The 20,361-nt window shown below is 31.4% G+C and overlaps 1 protein-coding gene and 1 long non-coding RNA gene across 10 annotated transcripts in view; one reads left to right on the forward strand and one right to left on the reverse strand.

Annotated features, from left to right (window-relative positions):
- Nucleotides 1-3,240: 3,240 nt before the first annotated feature.
- Nucleotides 3,241-20,361, forward strand: part of LOC113519393 (twitchin) — a 143,987-nt gene continuing 126,866 nt past the window's right edge. For 8 of the 9 annotated variants that reach the window (XM_052896992.1, XM_052896998.1, XM_052896995.1 and 5 more), the window contains exons 1-6: nt 3,241-3,441; nt 8,307-8,543; nt 12,589-12,728; nt 17,081-17,102; nt 17,670-17,832; nt 19,681-19,822. In XM_052896992.1, coding sequence (XP_052752952.1) covers nt 8,371-8,543; nt 12,589-12,728; nt 17,081-17,102; nt 17,670-17,832; nt 19,681-19,822 — 640 coding nt within the window. In that variant the 5' untranslated portion in view covers nt 3,241-3,441; nt 8,307-8,370. The remainder of the gene's footprint in view (nt 3,442-8,306; nt 8,544-12,588; nt 12,729-17,080; nt 17,103-17,669; nt 17,833-19,680; nt 19,823-20,361) is intronic. The other variant, XM_052897001.1, reaches the window with a different exon arrangement.
- Nucleotides 8,375-20,361, reverse strand: part of LOC128201135 (uncharacterized) — a 34,369-nt gene continuing 22,382 nt past the window's right edge. Inside the window, exon 3 of the long non-coding RNA XR_008253088.1 lies at nt 8,375-8,511. This is a non-coding gene — a long non-coding RNA (uncharacterized LOC128201135). The remainder of the gene's footprint in view (nt 8,512-20,361) is intronic.

Raw genomic sequence — 20,361 nt, forward strand, 5'->3', positions numbered from 1 at the left:
ACATAACAACTAGCTTTTCCTTTATTTGCCCCATGTAATTATTTATCTGAATCCCCTTTTTTCTTTTGCGTTCTATCTTTTCTTCTAAGATGTTCTTTATAAAGTCGTCGAGTCCTATAAGGTAACCTACTTAGTTGCCTTTTCTCTTCTCTATTGTTTTATTTAATGTTCTTCTCTTCCCTTTTTTTTTCTTTTTTTATTGTTGTGATATTCTGTAACTCCATATCAATCTACCAAAAGCATCTTAGTAATCATAAACACAATCATTCTATTTGATTTTTTACAATTGTATTCAATCGTAAAAGTCATCTAATGATTTACTTGTTCACCTGACTCTATTTTCCAGTTGCCAACGCTCGTTGCAAACAGACAGATATACAATTTATGGATTCGTTATAATTTATGACAAATAAAAACTAGATCAACTTGTTTATTCCAAATTGCCAGTGTGTTTTTGCGATCTAGAATTTTTTATTAAATTATCTATGGAAAAAAAACAAACAACGTAGTAGAAAACATTGGAATTATCCAGTATAGAAAAATATTATATATCCCTTTCTTTCGAGTAGCGCAATATTTAAACTCAAAATATATAATTTTCAACTACCTTCTTCTTATAATGGCTCTCCAAACTAGTAAAAGTTGGCTATCAAATCTTGGCATTTGTCCTTGCCTCTTCGGCTGCATTCGTAATACCTATCCAGTCCTAAATGTTGCAGAGCCAAACCTTTTTTCTATGACCGACTCTTCTCTTGCTAGTAATTTTGCTAATCGTAATCACGTATAGAATTTGATATCTGCGATATACGAAATTTTTCACTTTCTTACGATAGGTAACTTATGCTGTCGCTGAGTCCGTCACATGAACATATATTTCAACAATACAGTTAAAAATAACTACTTTTCACTAATTATAATATTTTGGAATAATACTATAATATATGTGATAAATGTTATAGCATGCCATCGCAATGCATTTCCTCTTAGTCAGCCTGCTAATAATAATAACTTATTATTAACAGGCTAGCTAGGAGATGTTGGTATGAACAAGCCCAAGTTATGAATTGTTTCTATAGAATTTAATGAAAATGTAAACAAATAAATAATTGATAGTCTGCTGGTGTTCAATAGTAAAGTTGAAAATCAATTTATTAATGGTGCGTTTCGATTTGTTATTAATTTATTTTCAATTCAGTTTTTGAATTAATTTCCTAAAAGAAACGATACCATCATAAATATTATATATCATGCTCTGCATTATTATTTTTGGTTAACACTTCTTTCTAGATGATTTTCAGATTCAATGATAAAACATTCCATTAAAAGGATGCCAATTATTTCGATTCCATTGTTGACTATTAATCGTTGTTAATTTCTTTTATATTGGTGCATTATATTTTGTTTCTATTCTAGCTCTGCAAATTTTGGGGATTGTATTCTTATTCCATCATCACATAGAATAAATTTGGCTCTGGACAAAATATAAATTATTATGATTGGCACATGACTAGTTATATTAAACTGGCATGGATATTCTATTATACTTATATTATCTATATAATAATATATTAACTACAGCAGCCTTGTCTTCAACCATTACATCAATCATACCTGACCTTCTTGCTTCTTTCGTCCACCTGTCCATCCATTTGTCAGCGATACATTTAATATTGTATGTATATTATTTTCAACATTTCTTTTGATTAACACTCCTATTTACTATGTCAAGTTTATTTTTAACAAGCTTTTATTTCAATTTAGATGTTTATTACATGTTATTCTTCCGGTTTTAGATTTGTATCTAATTGTACTTGTTTTTCGGTCGCTTTTAAATTTCAAATAAAGGTAAATATGAGTGTGTATATTTGAGATAATAATAATATTGGTATATTAATCCTATTATAATTAGTATTATATCATTAAAAATTTAAAAAAATATCATCACCTCAGTTTCTGGCCCATTCTTCTCAGCTAAAATTGCATTCCAAATGCAGGGTGGTAGAATAAAAAAAATAACTATTCAAAAATGCCTATCATTAAATTTACTTGCATAAGAAAGAGAAATACTTTTAGTCTAATAATGTGATCTAATCTGATTAGTAAGCTAGACGTTGGACACTTAGTAAAAATCCTATTTTTTTTTTTGTAGTTGTTATATTATTACGAGCATTATCGTACTTTCAAGTTTTCGAAGAAGTATTAAAATGTATATTATATTATCTTTGACAATTTAAATATATGTATCATTAAGTTAAAATCTAATTAAGCTTAACAAGCATTTATCAATGTGTTGTTAATTAAACTGAATAAGTCTTTTTTCACTAATTAACTTAGTCTCTTCTTTGACCAATATCACTTTAATCTTGAAGTAAGCAAATCATTATTTTTTTTTTATTGAAACTTCCTGATGGGGTACTATTTTCTTTTCTATGGCAAAATTTTCATGGAACCGTTTCCTAGAAATATTAATAATATCGTGAAAGTACTACATTTCGTTGCTTGTGGTGTCTATCACATGTTAAGTATTATCTAATAACTAGATTTTATGATAACTGAATGCATATAAATTATACATAAATTGAAATTATCTATCCTATGTGTTAAAAAAGGCGAGTTATAAAGTTCATTCTTTTTTATTTTTTTTTTATCACTTTCAAACAATCATAGATTGTTTCATTTGCTCTTCTACAATAAAATTAATTGTTTGTTAAAGTAATATTTATTTATTTAATATATTATATGTATGTTTGTACATATTAGTCTAATTATATGTTCATAATATATTAAGTATTACTTTTTATATTTCTTCAATTCGATAATGTATCGTATACTTATTTCTCAGTTTGCCCAATGGTGGATTGATGGAGAACACCATTCGGTTTTAAGTCCGACATATGTTATGTACATAGTTTCACTGTGCATTAATATTTAAATAAATATAATAAATAAATACATGCAAAATAACAATCGCTATTTTACGTCGACGTACGACGTGACAAGTTAAATCAATGTATATATATATATATATATATATGTTCCTACAGTTCATGAGAAACTCTACTACCTGTATCAATTGCAAGAACCGTACAACCAACGTCTATTAGATCATCTTCTATCTTCGACGGAAAACACCTCTGCATCTTTCACGTCACGTATGACGAGTCTACGTTATCCAACCGAATGGCGGTTGCAATACACCCACACAAATTCCGTACCGTCCGCCTCGGCGAGTCGCCAAAAGTTTCATAGTTTAGTTACGATTTCGAAAACGAACCGACGCGTCCCGCCGCCGGCGATACACCGATCCCTCTAACGAATCCACTTTCTCACAACCTTCGTCGAATTCTCGATCTGTTGTATTAATTTGAGAAACTTCAAGTGTTTGTGCATCGACATTTGTGTTACGTGCTTTATTTGGATTACACTTACCTGTTACTTTCGGTATGACATTATTTTCATTTCTTCTCATATTGACTTTTACATCTATGTCATCGTAATTCAAATTCACTGCTGTTATTATATTACTGTCTTTACTTAATTAACCAATGCTACATTCTTATTCAAATTTATGATCATCATAAAAAATTGACCCATATTTCTCATAGGAACTGCATCTCATAAATAGAAACTCGTGATGGATTTACCAAGATTTATTTTAGTCGTCTCCGATAAGACGAACACGGTAAAAGAAAGATATTAAAATGCAATAAAATATTAGGTAACCATAGGAAGTGAAACGTTTCGAGTTATAAAAATTCTGCGTCGAAACGTCCACTTTTTAGCCTTCACTCGTTACAGAAATAGATCGAGACGTTCGGTTCACACTTTAGAAAATTCTAACAGCGAACACCCACTCGGTTACACTTCACCTTGTGGAATAGATGGCGCTGACCGCGGCGCGAACGTGACTCATTTCGCTGAGAGCTTTCGTCCGAGGTTTCAGATGATACGTTATGATGTATTTCAGCGACGGTTGATTTATGTTCAGAAGGAGTCTGTTTATGGTACATAAGTATGTGTATAGCAAACAGTTCATATTTTTCAATCAATCACAGTTCAATCTTAAGCTGTCATTAATCAATGTTTTTTCTAACTATTGATATTATTGAAACGGTAGACAGAGATTATTTCTTGGCTATGTCTATTATGATATCTCCTACATATAATGCTGTTAGTCATATACTAATTTATTCGATTATATCTATACATATAACAAATGAAACCAAATAATCAAATTACAAAATTGTCAACAATTAATAATAGATGTACAATTTTTAGTGTACAAATTATAACTTTTTTACTACTAATACTTTATATTTGTACACTTTAGTAAAAATTATATATATATATATATAATTTTTCGGTTCGGAAAATTGGTGTATTAATCATACATACACCTGAAAACTTTTCATATTTCCTTACATACTTATTGCTTTTTGTACCTTTGTTACAGTATTTCACTTAAATTTTTCAATTGCCATTGTATATTTATATGTTTCTGGTGCAATAAAGAGTTAAATAAATAAACTGAAAAATAACAATATTATCACACAAGTAGACTTAAATTTACATATCGTTAAGAAGTCTCAACAGTGTAAATTAATGAAATTTTTTTATGCAACTTAGAATGGTAAACAAGCTTACGACCCACCTGATGGAAAGTGGTGACCATCGCCTATAGACATGAACAGTACTATGGACATAACAGAGTATACTGTTTCGTCCATGATAACATCCATGCGTTGCCATTCCTGAGGACTAAAGTGTTATTCCACTGCACCCTGTAAATTCACTGCTATATCCACCCTTCAAACCGAAACACAGCCATGCAGACACAATTGCTTTACGGCAAAAATACGAATGGGATAGAGGTGTCCAAGCAAACGACTTGAACTAAGTCTCCATCTGGTATGTAAAATGTATCGTCTACCAATACATTCACTTGCCAATAGTCAAAAAGGATCTGTTTAGAATTATAGTCGTGAGTACATTTATTTATTTATTTTAATTGGTGGAGTAAAGCAAACATAAACAAATCATAAATCAATCAAATCGGGTATTTGGTTTATGTTTTGGTTTGTTGGTTGATTCGACCGTTAAACGACCGATTTGCCCAATAATCTACCTCGCTCGTCTATCGACACTTAGCATTGCGATGAATATTACGAACGAACGAACCTACCTTTTTCACGGAAATTTAGATATATAAACTTTGTATACAAAGACCAGAATTAACTGCATACATTATATATAATTACTATTTTTTACCTGCGTCTTCGCTCGTGTGATCGGAATATGATGATTGGTCGGAATAAACATAAATAGTAGCCTACATTCTTCTCCATCTCATATAGGATTGGATATGGCGTGAATTTGCAGGGTACAGAGGAATAACATCTGAGTCCTCAGGAATGGCAACGCATGGGGGGTATCATGGGCGAAACAGTATACTCTGTTGTCCATGGTACTACTGCTCCTGTCTATAGGCGACGGTTACCACTTTCCATCAAGTGGGCCGTCAGCTTATTTGCCATTCTAAGTTACATAAAAAAAAATAGTACATCTATACGAAATTCACAGTGATTAGTTAAACCGTTGAAGCGTTAAGAGACAAACAAACATACTTTTACATTTATAATATTAGTAAGAATGTTACCTAAAAATAAATATAATATTAATTAAGGATTTATATAAGTGAAATAATTTATTTATATAAAAATAGTGTATCATATCAAAGAAAATAACAATTAAAATAAAAAATATATATATTAGACTTTAAATCGAAGTATTTGGCGTTCTTTTGTTTCTGCCTACCTTAATGGGAGACAGATATGACAGATTCGTATGTATATGTGTAAAAAAATATTCTTATATATTCTAATCATTCATTGCTTCCCAATCATTTTACGCTTCATCATCACAGTAAATCAGAGATAGTTTTGTTACTAGTTTCAGACTATTCTGAGTTGAGTGAATTTGATAAATGAATATATATATATATATATATATATATATATATATATATATATATATATATATATATATATATATATATATATATATATATATATATAATAAAGTACAATAGGCAGCCTTATCGCTAACTAAATTAATTCGACTTTGAGCTAGTCGCTAAACCCATATACATTCTTCTAATCTTCGTCCTCATGCCAGATATGCTCAGTGACCGAAATAAATAGGACTCTGGTATGTTCTTCGTGTGTATTAAATTTCATTATGATTGGTTGAGCGCGTTAAGGCGCTAAAAGGTAACAAACAAACTTACTTTCACATTTATAATGCCATTATGGATTAAAAAAATCAAAAACTTTATTATTTATATGTAATTAGTTTATTACAACCGGTTTTTTATTACAATTGGCAACAAATACCATAAACAGAGTCGTATTTTAAATTTATTTATTTTTCTATATTTTATTGTAAACAAAGATTATATTAAATAATATTTTTATTTATATATTTATATATATCATTAATACATTCATCGTTTCAGCCCTTAACTTTTTACTGTTGAACATAAGTTTTCCCTATAAGGAGAGCTTTTTCAGTAGTTGCCACACTTGGTAAGCGAGTTGGCAACCGCAGTTAGCCTTTTAGAGATGTTTTAAAAGGGACACTGCTGCCCATCTGTCTAGAATTGAGTTCCTTTAGTCGCCTCTTACGACACTCACGGGAAAGGAAGAGGTGGCCTTTTCTTTGCCGGGATTAAACGGCCATATATATGAATGTACATACATATGTAACAGAATATCTTGGAACTAATTTTAATATTTACTTTTTAGCTAGCTTTTTTAGTGACTTCGTTCGCCTAGTAGGGATAAAGAGTGGCCTATTATTCTTTATCCAATATAGTACATGTGTACCAAATTTCATAACAATTGATTAAGCATTTAAGGTATAGTATTAATAAAGATTGAGAGGGTTATTCAAGCAAGAGGCGACTAAAGGAACTTAATGATCGAGGAAAGGGTAAAACCTCCCGATAGGGAGAAGCCTATGTCCAACAGTGGTCAGTTAACGGCTGATATGATGATTATGATAGTACATTGTTAAAGTGATAATTGTAATATAAATTACATTGCTCTTACTTTTTTCTATGTATCTATCTGTCCATGTGTTTTTTTAATCCAACAATAATCACCATGGTCTCACTAAAATTCTTTTCGTATTCGGAATATTAGCTAACGACGAAAATATACCAAATTTTAAAAGTAATTAAACATTTTTCAGTATTTCTGCACTGCATACATGCAATAAAATTCTTATTAAGCTAATAGTGAAAACTTGGATTTCGAGGGCAAAAAACGTAAAGATGAAAAACATCTTAGCTTTCGCTGCAATTAAACGATCCCGTGCTAGTCTATCGCCATCGACAGGGAATTCGTCCTCACACGTTTGAACCTAAATGGTCACGTACAGTGCGGTTTCAAAGGAATGTTCTCCCGCGAACGCTCAGACTGTGGAATGAAATCCCTGCTGAGGTTTTCCCTAGAGGCTACGGTATGAGGTTCTTCAAAAAGGGTATATTAAGGTTTTCTTCAGGACTGGAAACGCGCATGTGACACACCTAGTGTTGCAGACGTCTATAGGCTACAGTGACGGTTTACCATCAGATAGGCTGTTTGCTTGTTTGAAAGTTTGTAATTAAAATAAATGTCTAATTTGCTTCATTCTACTAAATAACTAACTATTATCATTGGTCACTTCTACGCGCTATATTATTGCTATAACAGAATAATAAAAGTTTTTATAAATGTGAGACATATGTTCAAACTGTTATGATTTTTTATTTGTTATCAAGTCAAACTAGAATTCACAGCATGCAAATAAAGAACTTCGTTTCGAAACCATTGGATCCTCTAATCTTGCTAATCGTTAGATTTTTAAGAAAAATATTTAACAATTAGCTACTATTCTTAATAGAGATGAGGTTAAATTTCATAGTTCTTAAGGGTGATTTTTGCATAGATGCGAATTAAAAAAATTAAATATTTTTCAAATTACGCGAACTCTTTCAACTTCGAGTCCCCAGAAAAGACGATGTTCCCAAAATATAAATTATTTTATATATTGCTTTCATTTATATTTTGAGGATTTAAATTTTTCTGAAGACTTGAAATATAAAATGTTCACCAAAACTAGACAGAAATTGCATTTATTGAAAATCAGCAAACATTTCTGTAGAGGTCATATTTCGAGGGTTCAATAGGTTAGCCGTGACTAACTATTGTCCATTTTTTATAAAGAGTATATTACCATAATAGTTTTGTTTTTTCTTTTACCAGGTAGAAGGTATCACCCCCCAACGCAGCATAACTCCAGCCGCGGTGATGACCCACAGCTAGCATTATGGGGGTGACCGACGACTTAGCCCCTAGCTTCACACAGAAGCCGCAGCTGCGCCAGGAGGACGATGGCAACAAGCTCGTCTTCGAGTGCCAGCTGCTGGCCGCTCCGAAGCCAGAGATCTGCTGGTATCGCAGCGATGAACTGCTCAAGGAAGACAATAGGACTAAGTTCAAGTAAGTATTTAATATCTCTAAAATTAGTCACAGATGCCCCGCGTTTATTATTAATGCACGCGAGGTTTTTTTTATGGGTAATAATGGAATGGTAACCCCACCCGCGCTATCACAGTGAAGGATGATAGGTGAGGATGAAGCAGGTCAGTTAGCCCATCGTGACGAATTCAACAAGAATTGTTCACGATGGTTTCTAGAGGGAACCACGTGGAGGTCGATCTGATAGGGCATATTGCTAGCAATGGGGCTCTCAAACTCCATTGCTAACAATCCCTTTCCCCCTTTGCACGCGAGGTTAGAAATGTATACAAATATAGAAATCTTTAGCTCTCAGTTCTCTCTGCCTACTTCGCAAAAGACTTGGTGTAAAGACAATAATGGTGGAGTGCAAAGAAAAACATTTAATCTCTAATTTCGAAAAGTCAATTTCCAATTATGCATATGAGAAAATCTTATAAAAGGGTTTATCAAAAACAAATAGTAATACATTTTATATCTGTTTTGGATGTCGGTTGCGTTTACTTTGATTTACTTATTTAATTCCTTTTTCGTTTTCATAATCAAATCTTCCCACTTTATAACATTAGTTATAGTGGAAATATTTGATTTTTGCATATTTGTTTGTATTGGATAAACTCAAAAAACTACACAATCGATTTGAAAAATTCTTTCATAATCAATGAGTAACATAAGCTATATATTATTTTCGAAAATTCTGTCGACCCGTGCGAAACCGGGCCGGATCGTTAGTTATTAATAAAATTCGAACAGACGTGTGATATTGGCCTCATGATCCGACACATTCCTGACCCAAATACTTAAAACGTAAATACATCCACCTGAAAACTGTACATTTAAACAACATCTTGTTAATTTCATCATTTCTCGAATATAATACATTGTTGTCTCGATTGATCTTATCAATTTTTTGGTCTTCCAAAATTGACAGCTGTTCACAATGTCAAATTACTTAGTAAAAGTTAGCAATTAAAAAAACAAAAACTTAGCAATCCAGTTTATGAAGACTGACTGGTCACGCATACCTGTAGCTGCATAATTATGAAATTCATAACTTCAAAAAATTTTACCTTTTATGAAAAAGTATTTTTAGATATTACGAACGTTTAATGAAATTCTGTGCAAGTGTACTGTTTGCTACAACTTGAGACATAATTCGTCAACAAGAAAAAAAATACCCGATAGGTGGTGGTAGCAGTATCAACGACTGTCCATAGGCTACAGTGGCCGTTTACCATCAGACGGGTTGTATGCTTGTGTGTTACCTTTGTGGTATAAAATAAAATATATACCTATAAACCTAAAATATACATGCAATTCCAATTTTTGCTGGATTTTATAGATCGTTTCCATATATTCAATCCATTACGTTGAAAGTGTTCTCTCATCGAATTTAAAATCGTGGAAAGATAAGGTAAATATACATAACATGAATGGATTTTTTTGTGGTCCAACTGTCCCCCATCTGTGCGTACCATAAGGTGAACGTCCTCGTTGCCTTGAGGTTCACTTTACGATTTGTTTGCTCCGATATTGTTCCTTTGATGTATAGTTATTGGAGACAAACATTGGAAGTCGGCACATTTGGCACAGGCGGCGGTTACTGGTTCAAAAACTTTAAATCGATTCATATTATATTATAACAAACTGATCGGAAAATGTTATTATGCACCTTAACGCATTTTTGTCCACATTTTTCGCATTGACAAAAACACTAGCTTTTAGCTGTGACATTTGTGCGCGAGACCGGAATATATTCTTTAACCCGGATAAAAAGTATTTTAAATCCCATGTAGTACATATTTACCAAATTTTATAGTGATCGGTTAATCCGTTAACGCTCTATGAGATAATAAATAAACAAACTCACAAGTAGTAAGATTAATAATGTTTATTTCATTAATTAAAACAAATTCAATGTGATTATTTATTCAAACTTGAATGCGCAGTGGAATTCTCTATGTACATTTGGCGAACTTAACACTGGACGGTGTTCTCTTCCAGTCAACCATTAGGCAAATTTAGCAATAAGTATAATTATAAATATAACAAATCAGAATTACAGTTTTAAGGGAAGCTGATAAACAATTTCTTGAATGTACCTAATAATAGATTTGAAACTGATCCAACTATAAAAATGTCACAAGCGGGCGTTAAGCCTGCATTTAATCCCTTAATACTTAACGCTAGTCGTAAACAATTTGATGAAGTGCGGATATAATTTTCTGGTTTAGTTGCGTATTGTTGACCATTCAGTTGGAAAATATTTATTTGATGTACCTCTTCGTGACGTTATTCATGATGTAACAGTCTGAATTCAAATTTATTGTTAATTTTCTTAAGTTTTAGTGCCGGAGTATAAGAATCAGTTTGGGATGTGTGAATGGGGTATACATATATAGTAAATAATTTACTGAAATAGATGTTATTTTGCAGAATTACATATCGCTGGCTATTTGATTAGAATTATTTTGTTTAATTCCGCTACCATTATTATATATGCGACTGCTAATACTAGAAGATTAATTATTATTATTATCAAAAGCTCTACAACCTTCCACATTTTTTTTAATGGATAATATGGAATGGTAACCCCTCCGGCGCTAATGGTATACGCTGGCGAGGCACCAGTGAGAGATGATAGGTGAGAATGAAAAGGCAGGTAAGTTAGCCCATCCTGGTGAATAAACCTGGATTACAATTCAGCACGATGGTTTTCAAGGAGGACCACGTAGAGGTTGATCTGACAGGATATATTAGGACTGGTATTCCGTATTACTAACAATCCCTTCCCTACCAACCTTCCATATTAGCCATCAATATCTGACTTTCGTTTCATCCACGCATGTTTTACGACACGTGTTTCAACTATAAACAATGCATATTCAGACAAATTATTAGATTACTGCTCGGAGTGTTAACACGATGGACGAAATGGCAGTTGGAATTGATGGCTAATATGGAAGGCTGTAGAATTTGTTTAAGTTTGTAGGACTTCTGGTAATAACATTGGTAGGCAGTTTTTGAGTGTTGACAGTAGCATTCGTGCTAATAGTAGCGAAATTAAACAAAAGAAACATAATCAAATAATAAGTAATGGGGCACGAGTAACTTTATATGTACCAAGAGCTGCATTTAACTTTTGTAGCAGCGACTATTGTTACTTTATTGTTATTTTGTAGAATTATTTTAAGTAGTATTTCTCTGTAAGTAATATCAATCTGAAATATTTGAGTTTGATATTTACAAATTATATCTATAAATGTACATGTAAAATTTTTTTTGAAAGTTTCTTTGATATTCTTTCTTTTTTATTTTATTGATGGAATGGTAACCTGTGCTATTAGTAACACTGGCGGAACTAGTAAGGGATGATAAGTGAAGATAAAGTAGCCCAGTAAGCCTAACATTTAACAATGAATCAATTATGACGGTTTTTAGGGGAAACCACGAGGAGGTCGACCTGGTAGGTTACATTGCTAGTAACAGGATTGCTCATTTCCATTATTAACAATCCCTTTTCACTCCTTCCAACCTGTTTAGCTCTCATGATATCTCAAGACTACGTAGTAAATTTCCAAATAATTTTACAAACTTTCTTATTTATTGTAATATAAGTACTAGTACCATAGCATTATTGTAATTATTATGTGGATTTGCTATTACTTCCAATTCCTCTATTTCTACTAATTCATTTGAACAAACATAAATAAAATATAAATATTTTTTTTAACAACGTTGGGATGTTTTTCAACCGATTTCATAAAGAAAGAGGTTCTCAGTTGTATTTGTTTTTATGTTTGTTACTTCATAATTCCGTCAATTGTTAACTGATTTATAATATTGTTATATACGCTCAGGTGACCACTTCTTCTAAACGGCGTATTGGTTTTTAATTTTTTTTTTTTTTTTGCGATACGTTTGTGTTCTGGATTTCCTTATTAAATAATTTTATTAAACGTGGAATACTTTTTACCCTTTATTGTATGGCTAACAACGTAATGACACTAAAACCCTGCTTCCCCAGGATCCAGAGCATCGCCAATAACAAATTTCTGGTGGTGCTCGAGCTGGATGACGTGATCGAGACGGATGCGGGGCTCTACAAAGTCAAGGCTAAAAACAAGATGGGCGAGGTGGCCGCCTCCATTAACCTTAACTTTAGCCGTGAGTATCAATCGATCAGTCTTCGCTAAACCCTAGATCGTATCACCAATATGGAGTATCGAGTTTTATATATACTCTTTATTGCATTTGTAAATTACATAGGTAAGATATTACATAAATAAAAATCCTGTACAAACATACACACACAAACGCGCACGCGCGCGCTCACACGCACCACGCACGCACGCACGCACGCTCGTACGTGCGCACACACACACACACACACATACGCACTATATAATACTCACCACGTCCTACAGCTTGCATAAATCCTAATTAATTTATTAGTCATGCAATTTTATTGTAAAAATAACTACTTTATATAAACTATAAAACATGTATAAACAGTTATCTGTACTACTAGAATGTATATTGTAAAACTAATCCTGTTTCCTACAGGACAGACATACTTTGATATTAAATACATTTTACATTTAAGACAGTTATAAATATTATGAGCAAGAGTGGGATTATCTCCGAATGAGAATTAATTTTTATCTATTTGTCTTTTAGCAAATAATTGGCATGTGCAAGGCGAAGTAACTGCCCACAATATTAAAGTCAAAATATTATAGAAAAGTCAACTTTAATTATATATCTATTTAGTAGTAATTTGTAATGAAAATAATTTTTACCTTGCTACCTTTTAGATCTTTTAGATCTTAGTTTTTAACCCATTTAATTTAGTACGCATTCAATTGTGCATAACTAGAAGTCGACTTTATAAGAAAGTCTTTTATACTTCTGTCCTATTCGTATTTATGTTGTGAAACAGCTATGTTCACATATTTGTGTTTGGATTTGAAAGGTAGAAGATAAAAAATGAAAATGAAAAATATTTATTACCATAATAATATTGGTACAGTACAAGGATTATTGTTGTGATATCACTTATGTCAGAAGGGAAGAAATATAGTAGTGAAATTACAGGATACAGATACGTAATACTATAGTTATCAAGTATAGCAATGTACGCATGCTTTGTACGCACCCCAACGCTGCACGGGATTGCGTGTTTGTCGATTACTATCGGCACCTCCGGTTCGCACCTGTACTGCTCAGTTTTCTCCCACTTATCAGGCTATTTCTCTGCTCAATTCTCTGATTGCTCAGCAGCCAGATATTGATATATTTAATGACAAAATAGAAATATTTTTAAATGTTGTTTAAAATTTTTAAATTTGTAAAATAAACCTATGGCTCACTACATATTTTGGGATAGTGTAATAAGTGTAGTGAGTTATTTAGAAATAAATAAGTGTATCATAAGCCAGTGTTTTCTGTGATATTTATAGAGCTGTCTATAGGCAATAGGCATGGGTAATATGGATATCGATCCGACATATATATTGGGTTCCTCTGAGCATTAATAGTGGAAAAAAGGTCATCCTCCATTTTGATATCGCCCACATCGATCGGATATCTATTTACGAATATGTTAAAATTCTGTTATCCAATATTATTTTTTGGATAACAAACTTTTAACATATTCGTTATTGGATCAGTATAGACATTGTCAATAATACCCACCTCTAATAGGCATTAGTTACCACTTTCCATTAGATAGGTGGCTTGTTTGTAAATCTGTGTATCATAAAAATTGTGGAATAGTTAATAGCCATATGAAAGAATAATATTTTCATGGCCATCGTCCAAATAATTTTCATGTAGATCAATAAACTATCTGAAACATTGGTAAACGATACTAAAAGTTTGTCACACCAGTAATCCAATACAGTGCCAATAAAAATACCTTTACAAATAACAGTATTAGTCATAGACAAGAATAAATACAAAAAATGTAGTGCTAGAGTAACCCACGCGTTCAATTGAGAGCCAAAACTCGAGAGACACGCGCGTATTCGTGTTGGCAGTATAGATGCAAAGTGCTTCGCTAAATATTACCTGATGACAATTGTCTGACGAAATCGCCACGTTGTAAACATAGTGACAAAATATATTTTTCAGTTTCTCACTTATTATGTATGTTACACATTGTTAGACTGGTCTAGGTCTCTGTAATATATTGATTAATTTTACTATGTCAGGGTTATATATAAAATATTATGTAATTTATATTCATTCATGTTAGCTGTTAACTGTCCACTACTAAACGTAGGGTTCTCCCGTAAGAGGGGTTTTGTCAGTAGTTGCCACTCTTGGCAGGCGGGTTGGCAACCGCAGTTAAGCTTTTGTTGACGTTTTAAGAGGAATGCTATTGCTCGTAACTCGATCATTAAGTTTCCTTAGTCGATTATTACGACACCCACGTGGAAGGAAGGGGTGGCCTATTCTATGCCGGGACCACTCGGCAATTTCAAGTTTCAGTTTAATTTAATTTTATAGTTATAATTACTTATATCCTGTGGCTTAATACTCGTGTTTCTTATAAAGTATCCTATGCGTTAATTTAGGACTATATCATATTTAATTTAAATTCAATTAGTTATTATTACCTAACTAAAATCATATGAATATCAAGTTTATGTAAATTTATCCCTCGTTGTTAAAATGAGTTCCAAGTCGCCAAAGTCATGGTATATACATAGCTAGTGACTTATAAAAATGTTAAGTATTGAAATATAGCAAAATTTTCCATAGTAAATTCTTCTGTTTTTATTAGACGATTAAGTGGTTTTCAATCCGTGGTTCTGCTACGCAGCTACGACGTAGCCTCGTAGCAATGCCTACATTACAATTGTTTAAAAATTTAAATGCAGCAGAGCCGTTATCTCTGTAATTATGTATGTTACTAATATATATTTACATTTGCGAAATAAATTTAATTAAATTTAAGTGATTTATTACTGTTTTAATTAATTTGTTACTAATATTACAAATGTAAAAAAAGATTTACTATACACATATGTGCTCTTTTATTTATAAAAAAAAATCTCGTAAACCTATTTCAGCTATCATTTTTTTTACTAAATTCCAAATTTGAATCAAAGAATCAAAACACTAATAGTTCAAATAGTTTTGTAAGAGGATTTCAACCAAGTTAAAAAAAGTAGGTGCTCAATTTAGTTGTAATTTTTTTTATGTTTATGTATTACCTTATAACCATAATTTATTAAAAATTCTTTATTTGATACATCTACCCCTGTTGGGGGGTTTTACAAATAGTTGTCACGCTTGGCCGACGTGTTGACAACCGCAATTAAGCTTTAGTGGTATTTTAAGAAGGACGTTGTTGCCCGTCCCTCGACCATTAAGTTCTCTTAGTCACCTCTTACAACATTCATGGGAAAGAAAAGAGTAGCCTATTCTATGGCGGGACCATACGGCGATGAAAAGATCTCATTCAGAGATAATCCCACCCTTGTCCACAATATTTATAACTGTCTTAAATGTAAAATGCAAAAATGTATTTATTATCTAATTATATATAAGCATAAAGTTTAATATTGATTCCCATACTAAGTTCAGCCTGTCCTGTATGAAAGGATTCATTTTACCATATTTTGTTGGCCATTCTATGCAGGGACCACGCGGCAATATTTAGGTAAAAAAATATACAATTAATGATTTGTTATCAGTTATCTAATACCTATGTAAATATGTGCCAAATCAAACAAGCTTAGTTTGTATTGGCACTAGATGGCGCTATGTAAAAAAATAAAGACTTAAACAAATAACAGATGGATTATTATTATTGCCAAGTAGAAGAAAAATAATCAAAGAAGGTCAGTTTATTTCACGCTACTAATATATATTTATTTCTGAAGTTATCACCGATTCTCAGTGTTTACGTCTGGTCGATGTTATTCAAATTGTAAACACACAAAATTTGTTAAGATTATGTTCTAGATCGTTGAATCTAAAATAGCTTGTTGAAACTATTTTTGCATTTGTACCACTGGATACAAGCGATTCTTTATACTAGTGTTCTATTAGAGTAAATATATCTAGGAGTGATACATACATACTTACTGACAAGCCTTACAAATTTATTTATTTTTATTTATTTAAACTTTAATGCACAGTGAAATTCTATGTACATTGAGGAACTTAATACCGGACGGTGTTCTCTACTAGTCAGCCATTGGGCAAACCGAGAAATAAGTAGGCAGTGAATTATTGAATAGAGGACAAATAATAATATTATTAAAACTCGCTAAAATTTGATAAGTTTTACTTTGTCTATATTTTTAGTTATATAACCCCAGATTCATAAAATCTAAAACCTTCTACAAACCTGTTTTGTTACTTACATTCAAACTGAGAATTTAGCAAAAAGAAAGAGACAAAGCAGTTCGATATCTAAAATAGGTTTCTAATAGGCTTTTTGAATAAGGGGGTAGTGTTTAAATAAATTTTTGCTAATAATCTTTTCTCTTTTCCTTTTTCAGCCGCTGACGAAGAAAAACAGAAGTGAGTGTTGTTTTATTACATTAATTCCTTTATTTTATTCTCTAATTTAATGTGTAGCAAAATATCTTCAACTATTTTAATCTTCAATATTTAACAGTAATAAACTATACATATTATTAATTAAGTCGAAGAAAAAACTTCTATTTACATTTTAAATTTTCTAATTGAAATGTTAGCACCTTCTTTAGCGGTATTTTTAAATCTTTCGTTAATTTTTTAACAATATTCAATGAGAATTTTATAAACTTACTGTGTTTGTCGTTTCCGACAATTGTTGCAACTTCATCCGGAAGTCTTCATCAGGGGGCATAAGGCGTTATGCGTCTAGTCTTGCGAGATGCGATGAAGAAACAATTGTCGGAAGCGACAATCACAGTAAGATTATAAAATCCTGTGGCGAATGTATATGAGACACCTTTTTTAGTAATTAAAAAGTTTACTATAGTTGAAAGAATTTTTAAAATCGAATCAAAAGTTTTTGAGTTTATTCGTCACAAGTATACAAGTAGAACTTTCCTCTTTATAATATTAGTATAAGTTTTTAAAAATTATCCATATTGTGTACAGACAAGTGGACGGTAAAGCGCCTACATTCGCGCGCAAGCCGGCCATCAGGCAGGAAGACGATGGCAAGCGGCTTATATTCGAGTGCCGCATCGAGGCTGAACCGGTCCCTAGCGTCTCCTGGTTCCACAACACTGTGGAAGTGAAACCCGGTCCCAGGCATAAGGTATATTCTAATATAAAATAAATACAATTTTTTAAAAATAAGTCTTTGTAAAGGATTACATTATAGAATCCAATTTATGGATATAATCATTTAAAAATTATATAATTTATTTTATCACTACTTTTTACCCGCGACTTCATTCACTAGGATATCATTGGTTAGAATAAAAGTAGTACATATCCCTTTTCAACTTACAGTACCATACCAAACTGTATACCAAATTTCATAGTGATCGATTAAGCCGTTAAGGTTCCAACAGGTAACAAATAAACAGACTCACTTTCACATTAACATAGCATTAGTAAGTATCACCTGTTATTCAATCTTTTTCATTTGAAATGCACAATAAAAGGGTTGACAAAATATACGCCATTCGATATTTTGTAGCAGCGAACAGTTTGAGTATATTACAACATAGGATATTGCATATTGTATAGTTAATAGAAATAAAAGTGTATAAAAAACTTTAGAAAACTGGTTAGGAGGAGATTCTACTAATTCAGTAAAAATTTTAATCTAAATAAACTAGCAAACATTGACAATACTGAAATCAACACTGTCGTTTGATACAATTAAGGTAAAGTTTCCTTTCAATGCTTGATTGCTCGACTCAAAACAATTAATGACTATGTGGTAGTTAGTGTTAATCATTTAATTTATCGATCAAAAAACATATATGAAAAGTTCCGTAAAATACACACAAAAGATGTGAAAAAGAGAATTAAAGTTATAGAAGCAGCAATTAAACTAGATACATTAACAAACAAGCAAAGAAAAAGTAACAGTATTGAGATGCCAAAAATGAGATGCCAAATGTTTTAAAACAAATACGTAAACTGATATTAATAGAAAATAATAACACATTTGACATAGAAAATGACATAGGAAACAGTACACAATTAGATTCGAATGGCGAAGGTGTGAATGCTAAAATAATACACACTATTCTAGATGCTCCAGTTTTAAAAGTATTTAGAAATGACCTTGACCCCGATCTAGTTGGCGAAGAGAACGACCAGGTGTCTACATTCTCGCACGATGACCTTTTGTACTGAATGTACTTATTAATTTCGACTACAATCTATGAACACAATAGATTTGTTTTTTTTTTTTTGTATTTATAAATAATTTTTATATTTGATAATTATAATATTTAAGGAATGAAAGAACCAATTGAGTATTTATTAATATTCTTTGTTGCACTAAAACATACATGATAATAACAATTAGAAACAATGTAAGCAAAGATGAACTTATCTCTAAAAGAGATTTATTCCAGTCAACCTAACACAGTGTCATAAGAAGTAATATTATTACTTTTCAAATATCTTCGTTGTCTGAATTTTTATAATATTAAATGCCCTACTTAATTATTAAACAATTATTGAATTACTGAGATTTTTACTGGTGATGATAGAACACCAAGGAATCATTTAGTAAAATTTAGAATTTTTGAAAAATATTTACCAGTATGTTCTAATGCACTCAAATAATCAACTAAATAATAGATCTTTCCAATTTTCATAAAATGATCATAATGTAAGAATAAATAAAATAGTAATTATTTTTAAAGTTATTGGGCATATTAAAAGAATGAATATATTTTACATTATTACAGTACAATTCTTTATTATATTCACATCTGAATAATGATAAATAAATCTTTATCAAATTATTCTTGAAAATTTCATACCTTCCTGGTTTTGCCTTTTGTACACATTATCAAAGTCAAAATAAATAATTGACTGTTTAGTTTACTTTCTTGGTTTGTCGACTTTTTTAAATTTGTATAAAGTGTCACTAAATACCTTCAAACGTTATTAATTATTTTTTTTTAATTTGATACAGTTAACAGTGAATAAAGACGGAAAATCATACTATGCCTCATTGGAGATCAACAATGTTACCGTGGAGGATGCTGGAAAATATCGAGTTACAGCCAAGAACGAACTCGGCGAAAGTAACGCCACAATCAGCTTAAACTTCGACAGTATGTATAATTTATTTGTGTTCCTCCATTTTAATATAATCATCTTCATTTTTCTTTGAAAAGTATTTTTAAATGAAACAGAATCATTTTTATTTATTCCCCTTGAAATCATCATTTGATATATTTTCAAGATATATTTCAACTAGTTAATACATAGCTCATTATAGTACATAATGTATTTTAGTTACGTTTTAAATGAGTACGCTTTAAATTTTTGTTAACATTGGTAAAGCTATTTTGTGTGAATCTAATCCATTATCTATTATAAGTGTAATTTATCCTTCATTTTATACGTAGATTTTGCAGCAAAGCTTGTTTTGTTATAATCATCAACTAATTTTTTCAAATTATCAAATACTCTACTACATAATACACTTAAGATTTGCGTAAATGTTGCGACAGCGTTTCTTGTGTCCTATTTTAATTTAAGATGTTTTCTTAATTTCTAATGAAGTATAGTTATCGTTGATAGGCTCTAATATTAGGTATATACAAATAACACTTAACAGTCGCAATTTAAAATTTAATAAAATGCATCA

The sequence above is a fragment of the Galleria mellonella genome, unplaced genomic scaffold (assembly GCF_026898425.1).
Source record: "Galleria mellonella isolate WM207_F2 unplaced genomic scaffold, CSIRO_AGI_GalMel_v1 utg352, whole genome shotgun sequence".
In the NCBI taxonomy this organism is placed as follows: Eukaryota; Metazoa; Arthropoda; class Insecta; order Lepidoptera; family Pyralidae; genus Galleria; species Galleria mellonella.